General features: G+C 37.9%; 1 protein-coding gene across 1 annotated transcript; it reads left to right on the top strand.

Annotated features, from left to right (window-relative positions):
- The first annotated feature begins 743 nt into the window (after positions 1-743).
- LOC127627349 (proteinase-activated receptor 1-like) lies at positions 744-9,667 on the top strand. Its single transcript, XM_052103695.1, has 5 exons — positions 744-872; positions 3,805-3,853; positions 4,596-4,703; positions 5,379-6,428; positions 9,540-9,667. Exons 1-5 carry the CDS (start codon positions 744-746, stop codon positions 9,665-9,667), a joined length of 1,464 nt encoding a protein of 487 aa, XP_051959655.1.
- Positions 9,668-10,120: the final 453 nt, after the last annotated feature.

Here is a 10,120-nt window from a genome sequence, read left to right as displayed (position 1 = left end):
CCGATTCGCATAAACTTAATACAAAGTGAATTCAATATTTTTTCAAGTTGTATTATAAGATTAACCGGCTAATATATAATGGTATTAGGTACTGCTGTAATTTAATAAATATTATTACAGTAATCAAAGTTAGTGCTAGTGCTGTATATTATATGCCACTGCTCAATGCTTTAAAATTGATTCTTGTGTGTTTGTTAGTTTTTTAGAATGGTGATCTTTCTGCCAATATACCAGTCAAAAGTCTGTATACACCTTCATTCTTTATTATGACTATTTCCGTAATAATTTGTAGAACTATGCAATAATAGGATTACACATATGTGAATAATGTAGCTTACTGACTGAAAAATATTAAGTGAAAAGTACATTATTGTAGGCTACAAGAACATTTTGCTATTTTTTTTTGTATTATTAATGAATATTGATGAATCAACATAATTTGTGTGAAAAGGAATAATATATATATATATATATATCAATTTATTTCATATCTGTTAGCTCAACTTAAAAGAATTTTCCAGGTTCATTACAAGTTGAGCTCAATCAACAGATTTTGTGTACTTACAATGGAAGTATCACTGGTAATGATTGAGGACCCAAGATGTGGGGAGACCAAAACAGTTAATTAATAATATGATAACCGGTCCATGAAACTGTAAAACTGGAAGTCAGTGGTGGTAACAAACTGCAATGGGGTGAAGTTGAACTTGACCAGGAGCGTGGGAAAGAACTTGACCAGGAGCATGGGAAAGAACTTGACCTGGAGCAAGGATGAGCCTGACTGGCAGTGTAAGGATGAAGTTGACTGGCAGTGTGAAATTGAGCTTGAAGCAGAAGAAATCAGCGGAGCACCAAGAGTAATCAGGCAGCAGGTGAGTAATCTGAGGGACCGAAGCTGAAACTGTAGAAAGCAAAAGAGACCAACAAACAGACAGACCAATGTATGAAATATATATATATTAGGGCTGTCAATTAAAAAAAAAATTACGCAATTAATCGCACCATAATAAGGAAGATTCCTGAGAAATGCAAGCTTGTAGTACCACCTGTTTACTCCAGAGGGCAGTAAGTGAAATTTCAGCTGTATGAGCAACGCACAGTTTATAAAGTGTAGAAAACAACCCACAAATCAGATATGCTTTACTTACTTGTGTTCAAAACAAATGCAAACTAAGGGATCTCAAGATGTGTTTAAAGATTGAGTATTAAACTATATTTAACTTGAAACAGAAAACTAAACATTTTATGTACATGATGCAACGCACCCGAGATGCTACACAAGCATGTCTGATTCAGGTGTAAATTGACGGACTCTTAAACAAGCCCTCATAATAAATCTCAAACTGATTGACAAATTCACTTGTGAAATGGATTGCTGTGAACTGTATGCCAATGATTGACTTATGATAAATAATATGGTAGTAAACAATACATTGTATTCTAAAGCCACTTTTTGTATTGTCTTATCAATGATTAACTCTTCTGCCACAAGAATGTAAAGCATTTTAATTATCTGAATTTTTTTATTTATATATATATATATGTGTGTGTGTGTGTGTGTGTGTGTGTGTGTGTGTGTGTGTGTGTGTGTGTGTGTGTGTAGAGAGAGAGAGAGAGAGAGAGAGAGAGAGAGAGAGAGATGGAGCGTGTGCGATCACTTGTTGCCACACCCAATAAGAGATGCTTACAGCTTTCTGAAGGTCAGCTTTCTCAGTGGAATATAGACGACCAAGCGGGGTATTCCTCTCTATTTTGTGTGTAGCCGTTGTGCAAATGTCATTCACTATAGAAACAGTGATGTCCATTTTAAAAAGTGTGAATCCAATGTGGAAACTCACAGAGTACTGTTCTATGTAAACAATGACAAACGGATTCACTTTACGTCACCAACTGGCTCATATTACACACAAAAATGATCTTTTGCCATATGTACATATGTTGAACATATGTAATTTAAAAAATAAAGACTCTTGACACATATGCGCTACACTTTAGTTTAGAAAGGTAAGAACACAAGTGGAGTGATACACACAGTGAAGCGTCTGAGTACTGATGCTGTCACACCATCAGTGCTCATGGAACGTCTCTCGTCCAATCAGATTCGAGGACCGGAACTAACTGTGGTATATATATATATAATGTAGTGAAGTAAAAGTGCCTCAACTCAGCAAACCTGACCTTCTGTCACACTTGCTGACAGTGGTCCCACACTATTCTTCTCCCACTACACATATATTGATTTGTAAAGACAGTCAGGAGTACAATGTGTCTTGGTCTGCACATCACAGATGACCACACCTTGTACCTCATTGCCACCTCACAAGCCAAGAAATCACACCTCCACTTTCTGTGGTGACTGAGTACGGATATCCTCCCCCCACACATTCCCTTCGGAGGAAACATTATATGCACCCTAACCATATTTATCACTGTATGGACTGAAAATCAGACCATAAAACCCTGCATTGCATTGTGAGAATGGCAGACAAAACTACAACAAATTTCCACTTTGTACTATTGCTAATGACATTTGCACTCTCCCATATATTGTTTTTGTTTTTATTTATTTTTTACAGTGTGTACTATGCCGATCTCATTAGACAACATGATCAATGGTGACAATATTTGAATACAAACAGTACAACAAACTATCACATATAAATACAAAGACAAATTTAAACTCTTTTTCTTACAGGTCATTCAGTAATGTAATGGACTCATGGACATTAACAAAACTGGATTATAAAGTCATTCAAATACACTGTTGAAGAGTTATAAGAAAGGATGTTAAACTCTGTTAATAAACAGACATCAGTAAGAGGAAACACGCCTAACCCAACAAAATCTCATTCTGATCTGTTACAGTAAGTGTGTTACATTTACATCATCCATTCTCATGGGCTCTGTGGGTTGTCTTATTATTGCTAAATGGGCTACATTGAGACTGAAGGATCTAATGATGTCACATTCTGGTATATACATGCAGGAGAGAGCACTCACTCAGAAGAGAGTGACAAATAAGGACACCAACCGGACATGTCTGTTTAGAGACTCCAAAGTAATACATTTTCTTTAAAATAAAGTTAAGAATAGACATTAAGTTCTGAAACTTTTTTTATAAACTGCCAGCTTATCAGTGCTCATGGGGGTCAAAACCGTCTTGCTTTCAATTATAGTTGCTCATATGTCCACTGCCATCTTTAACGGTAAGTACTGCACATCAGTTATCATACATTTTATTAATGTTATTTATGTAAATGTGATTTAACTGAATGTTGATAGGCAGTTGAAACCTTTCTTATGAGTGTTAGGAAGTGTCATATTATGGTTGCTGGTTTAAAATGTGACCATTTTTTGTCATCGGTCACAATGCAAGTTTTTCTCCAGTTTTATCTTCTTTAATACAAAGTGGGGATCTCGCCTTTCAAAAGAACTGTTGCAGCAGTATGGTACAGTGTTGGTATGGTAAAAGCATGGAACTTTGACATACCATATTAATGAATAATTATGCATCATATACCATAGTACTTGCATGGTACTTCAAGGTACTTCACCATAGGACATATGTAGCACAAGTTTGGATAGTAAGTGAGCAACACATTGTGGTATCAACGCAATGAGGCAGAAAATTGCCTCTACCGAACTTTCACTGTACCTAAGTGGTTGTCCGAACTCCACCCAAGCCAAGGCGTCTCAGCAAAATGGCCCATTGCCCATATTTGTCTAGTATTTTGTGTGTGAGATACAACTGATGGTGTTTTGGTATGTTTGGTTACAGAGAGCTCTATAAGCAATTTTTCACAGGCTGAAGAAAAGCCACCAGAAGGCATTAATCCTGATGATCCCGAAACAGGTGAAGTATTCAGAACACCTACACAAGCCAGAATGAGCAGCTTTAAGTATCGGTGAAATGCAACCAGACAAGCATTTTAGGTGTGATCTGTGTGCTTATATTTCTCTGGTAGTGTTATCTTAGCTTTCAGTAATGCTTGTGTGTTTTCATATGTTTGATTACAGTTATCTCTGAACTCTGTTTAGCTGATACAAAAGCAATTAAATTATTTATTTATTTATTTTTTTACAAAGGTTTGGGACCTTGTAGATATTCTTTATCTACTGAAGAACCCACATGGGATATAATACCCAGAAATCTGCTAAAAGCAGAAAAAGTTTCACCAGAGCTGTGCACATGCTCTGGATAGGTTTAAATTAAACCTGACTTGTCCATCATTTCATTTTAACTTAATATAATTATAGCTTTGTTACATGATATTGCCCTAAAATTGAGCTTTGTGTCTGATTTTGAGTCTCTGCCATTATCTTGCAGATTTTTTATTGTATTTGAGGTAAACCAGAAAAATATACTCTTAGAAGACTTGTAGGTACATAGAAATCAATCAATCAATCAATCAATCAATCAATCAATCAAGGTCCTAGATAGGCTGCTGCCATTAGTCTTACTGTAAAGGAAATGGCTCTGTGTTTGTCTTGGCAAGCATATCAAGTCTTCAAAGCAAATGTGTCAGAATAGCCTTTATTTGTCCGGTAGTATTATGAGAGCATTGACTGATGATATAATGTTATGATATGTTTAGGTACAGATAACAAAGGAATTCGCAGTTTCTATGCCATTACCCCAAATTCAGAAGACAACTTTGAAAGAAAGATGACTTTCAATTCATGTGCTAATAGTATGAATCAAGGTAAAGTATCCATGACTGCTGTACAGGTATAAAGGAGAATTAATAGCAACCCATTTCACATTGGCACTGTACATGCATGTGAAATAAAACCGGACTAGGGTAACACTTTATTTTGATGGTTCCAAGTAGATATTTAACTGACTATAAGTGGCTCATCAACTATAGGTAGTAAAAAATGTTTCAGCAAGTACTACTTTCAGTAGTATGTATATAGATCTCTATTAATTACCTACTTACATTATTGTAGAGAACATCAGTCCATTAAAAGGTAATTAATAAAGATCTATATACAGGCTACTGAAAGTCTACTGAATGTTTGTTGAAACATTGTTTATCAGATAAATAGTCACTTAAAGTCAGTTAAATATATACTTGGGACCATCAAAATAAAGTGTTACCCTGACTAGACCACAGTCATCAGGAATACTTTGGTATCATTTCTACCATCTATAAACACATTTTGTTCATGGCAATTACTATAAAATGCAATCTTAAGCCATTATCTTACAGATTCTAGAATGATTTGTATTATAAAGACCATTAACAGTACTCTAACACTAAAATTGGCCTTGTGTTCATTTTGGCTGTGATTATTAAGCCTAACACCTTCATCGAGTCCTCTAATGCGAATTCACTTTTACTAATGGTGTGTTATGGTATATTTTTGTGTTACAGGGTCACAGATAGGAAGTGAAAGTCTTGAAATCCGAAATGTGTCTCGTCCTGATTGCAACCAGACTATAGTCCAACCAGACTCAGTGACTTTTGCCATCTCGAATGAGACCGTGCTCTTCCTTAAAGGTCTGCTGGTCACACGCATCATGCCCTATTTCTACATCTTCCTCCTCATTAGTATACCCCTAAACACATTGGCCTTGGTGACATTCACCTGTAGGATTCAAGCAAAGAAACCAGCTGTGATCTTCATGTCTCACCTGGCATGTGTTGACCTGCTCTTCGCCTTGCTGCTGCCTCTGAAGATCCACTACCACCTGAATGGTTCAAATTGGGTGTTTGGCGAGGTGGCGTGTCGTGTACTAAGCGCGGCTTACTACTGCTACATGTACTGCTCTATACTGCTGATGATGTGCATGAGTGTGGACAGACTGTTGGCTGTGGTGTTTCCTGTCACTTCTCTATACTGGCGGAACACAAGGAAAGCAACTGGCATATGTGTAGTCATCTGGCTGCTGGCAATCGCTGGCACAGTGCCACTTCTCTCCATAAAGCTAACATTTAGGATCAAGGATGTTGGCATCACCTGCCATGATGTTCTTCCCTACAAACAGCAGCATGTGTACCTGTTCTTGTTCTCCATCCTCTCCAGCCTCTACTTCATCTTGCCACTTGTCATCACCTTGGTGAGCTACTCTGCCATCATATATGTGCTCAGTGCCCAGTCTACCCACTTAGCAACGTCACCCTCAAACAAACGAAGGAGAGCTGTGATTATGGCTATCGCTGTGGTGACAGAGTTTGTGGCATGCTTTGCATCAACCAATGGCATCCTGTTGTACCACTGCATTCATCTGGCCACTGGGGTGGCAGATTTATCATATGCAGCTTACATGTTGGCTGTGTGTGCTGGGAGTTCAAGTGTTTTGCTGGACCCTCTGTTGTACTACTATGGCTCGTCTCAGTGCAGACAGAAAATCAGCTCTGTGTTTTGGTGGAGAAAGAAAAAGAACAACCACATTATCAACCACATTATCAAACACACTCTCAGTCACAGTGGCGGGCCGTGCATTAAAAGTCTAAGCCTTCAGTGTGATTCATGCCATTAAGAAAACACAGTTTCACAATGAATAAGACACCCTATGCCTTTGGGCATCATACTTTATGTTGCAGCTAACTAATAATACCAATTGACATTTTAAAAACACATCCATGCACGAAAGCCAGAACTTGAAACGACACTTAATGCTCAAGCAAGCCTAATTTTAACTGCTAATTTTTTTGCTAAAAAAATCATAATTTCTCATATGAATCTACCAAGGAGGTCTATAATACCTGGAAAAATCGATCTAATAATATTTGCAATTTAAATTTTGCTTGCAATACATTTTGTTTCGTCAGGGTACACGGTTATGCTGCATTCCATGAAAGTTGGATGTGGGATATTCCTTCTTGATATCTCCGACCATAAATGCATTCTATTCCCCGATATTCAGAACTGCAATGCTCCTGTTAGCTTAGCAGAGGTTTGACTCTCCATTAGAGATGTCTCCTAGCCAACCGATAAACAATGTTGCAGCGCTAGCATTTGTGCTTCAGGTGTACGATTATCAAAAGAGATTATAATGTTTTATGCACCTGTTTCTGCAGGCGTTTGTCAAACAAGCTTTAATGTCATGTAATGTGGAAACAAACTAATTTATCGATATTACTTAATAAAGTGAATGATTATCACCTACTTTGTATATCTCCCTGAGTGTCGACATGTTTGTGTAACATCATGCCCCTGCATCTTGAGTTGAGAATTTCTGCACAAGCCTACAAGTTGTAATCTGACTTCAAGATGCATTCCAACTTTCCGAGTTGAATGGAAGGCATCACTTCTTTTCAAAACTTTATCCGACACCGAATGCTCAAGCAGCCTAATTTACACAATGTAAAAATGCAAAAAGCACTTACCAGTTTACTTGAAGTGAAACTCATTCCTCCTTTCATGATTAATAAATTAAGCAATCACACAGTCATGCAAAACATCTCAGGTTTGTAAATCCATAAGGAACTCTTTCTCAATGGCGATAGCAGCAGTGATGACAGTTGACTCGTCAGCAAGATCTCGCGCTCTTCACTTTCATATTACACTTAATCAGATCTTGCTCGTCAGCAAGATCTTGCGCTGTTCACTTTCATATTACACTTAAAGCGTGATTGCGTCACTCAAGGCCAGTTAGAAGGCCTCAACCGGGACATGTTCTAAATATCACATCCACCAAGAACAAATCAATCAATCTGATTGGCTGATGAATCTGATAATCTGACTTTAGTTGCCCATTCATTTGTACTGTTGAGGGATTCTGTGGAAATTCTGGGGAGATTGGCTTTGGATATGTGATTTGTGAAACAGTTGTCACGCTTTGCTTCTAAGCATCAAGGAATAAATTCTGTCTGGATAAACTTTTTATTTTTCTCTATTTGTTTGTTAGATTAATTAAGAGTGGAAAGTGATTAAAAATACATAGGCTAAAAGGTGTGAGGTCAGCAGAGAAGGCTTTGCTGGCCCTGAGAATTCGCCACTGCTCAGTAAAAATCAACTTACTGAGCCATGAGTTCAGACAGGGTCGCATAAAGGTGTGAATTGTTCGGAAAAAGTTTCAAATATCTTATTCATAAATATATTTAATTATAAAAAGGGTCTGTGAAGTATAATGGATTACACGCCATTGTTGACAAACATGAACTGATGTTACGGTATATTTGTGGAAGACTGATGAAACGTTAATATGTGAACATTGTCGCTGTGTTAATTGTCAAAGTCATATGGACATTTTGAGAGTGGTTTTCAGGGTGTAAGTGTTGAGTAATAATGTATATGTTTTTTTTTTCTTCATTACTGTTACTATTATAACAGTGACTTGGGTGGCTTAGATTTGGGGAGAGGTAGAGGAGTTATGTCATATAGTGGGGTGAATAGCCCTGGAAATTTAACGAGTACAGATAATACTGCTAGCAGAGTGAGGTTTTCTACCCCAGTGCCACATGGTATACCAACACTGGAGCTAAGTGTGTCAGAATCCAAGGTTACATTGACTGATGTGCAGGTTAAACAACTGGGCTCAGATATAAGTGAGTCAATTAGGGCTAGTATGTTTGGTGACAAGAAATTAACTTGATCAAATGTTCCTGACAAATGTCACAGGTACTCACATGGGAATCAGTTTGGAAATACAATTATTGATGCATCGAAGATGAATCTGGTTCTAAAAGTAACAAAGAACCCCTATATTTTCGGGGTGATAGCTCAGATAAGTGCTCCATCTTTGAATGGGAGGCGTTAATGAGAGTGTACATTGAGAAGGGGAATTATGCTGAGCAAGAACAATCTTTAGAGTTCATAAACAAACTTATGCAAGGGACTGGTGTTGTAGATACGTTATTTCGTATTCTCAGATGAGCATTTTGGTGGCGTTGTATCCACTGGGCTGCCCTTCGCTGATTTTAACACCATTAAGCCACATCATAATGAAGGCCTGCTTTATTATTGGATAAGACTGAATAAGGTTGTAGATCTGGCTGAGCAACATCTTAAAAGTGAGGGCAGAATATTGCAACATCAGAGTATAGAGATTGCTGTTGTTCATTTGTAATTATCCGGATAGAGATCTTTCAATGCTATTTCTGGGCAAACCGCAACATGAGTGGACCACTGCAGAGGTGCAGGGTCGTTTGGATGAGTTTTTGAAGGATCACAAAATGTGTGAGTGTCAAATCTCACAACATGCAGTTACAGTTGTTGTTACAGATGTGTGTGGTGTGGCTCCAGGTTCAGTTGTTAAAAAATGCATTGTGTGGAGGTGAGACTAATAGCACAAACTGCAATGGGAACATGATGGATAGGATACTGGGCATGCTAGAGAAAGAATTAGTGTCCAACACACAGGCTTCACAGACAGCTGTGTGCCGAAAGCAGAGCTTTAACAACCTCATGCGTGTATGGTCTGTCATAGTACGTATCACATCACTATTGCTCACTGTAGAATACACAGATTGTGTTTCAATTGTTACTGCCCCGGACATACACGTGAAGTATGTCAAGTGGCAAAGTCAAAGATTGTGTCACAAAGCCAGATTAGTGCGGTGGATAGCCGCAGTCAAATTTCTCCTCAGGGAAACTAGAGAGCCACCATCGGAAGGAGGGTGATGGTGGGAATCTTAGAATCACCTCCACTGACAATGATGATATTGAAATGGTGTATGAGTTTTTGTGTGAAACTCTACCAAAACTAGCAAAGTGATTATGCAAAACACAATGAGGACAGCTCAGAGTGAAAGTTTGTTCTACACTAATATATTAGTGGTGGACAAGTTTGAACTAAAAGGAATGTTGGATACATGATCGATGGCAACTGCACTTTGTGCAGAAATTATACCTGTATTGAAACAAGCAGGGGTAATTACAGAAGAATCACTATCTCCAACAGATGTTGTCACCCTGTTGGGGTGAAATAAAAAAGGTTGCACCATGGACTTGATGGCTGGATATTACAACATACCGCTTCATGAGAAAGATAGAAAGTATACTGCCTTTTCATCATCCTTGGGTAAACACGAACACAACCGTCTTCCTCAAGGGTTGTGTAATAGCCCAGCCACATTCGTGTGGAGTATTAATTGATATTGATGTAAGCTGAAGCTGCAGTGATTATTTGTACAAAAATATAATCTTTATGCAGACCAAAACTGCTGTA

The sequence above is a fragment of the Xyrauchen texanus genome, chromosome 34 (genome assembly GCF_025860055.1).
Source record: "Xyrauchen texanus isolate HMW12.3.18 chromosome 34, RBS_HiC_50CHRs, whole genome shotgun sequence".
Taxonomy (NCBI): domain Eukaryota; kingdom Metazoa; phylum Chordata; class Actinopteri; order Cypriniformes; family Catostomidae; genus Xyrauchen; species Xyrauchen texanus.
This window is presented reverse-complemented; position numbering and strand designations above follow the sequence as displayed.

What these genes read in the sequence shown, in the direction of transcription:
- LOC127627349 (XM_052103695.1), top strand. Translation starts at nt 744, where the DNA reads ATGGGAAAGAACTTGACCTGGAGCAAGGATGAGCCTGACTGGCAGTGT. An exon ending in TGCTAATAGTATGAATCAAG is followed by an intron (nt 4,704 to 5,378) that starts GTAAAGTATCCA and finishes TTTGTGTTACAG; the next exon opens with GGTCACAGATAGGAAGTGAA. An exon ending in CATTATCAAACACACTCTCA is followed by an intron (nt 6,429 to 9,539) that starts GTCACAGTGGCG and finishes ATTTCTCCTCAG; the next exon opens with GGAAACTAGAGAGCCACCAT.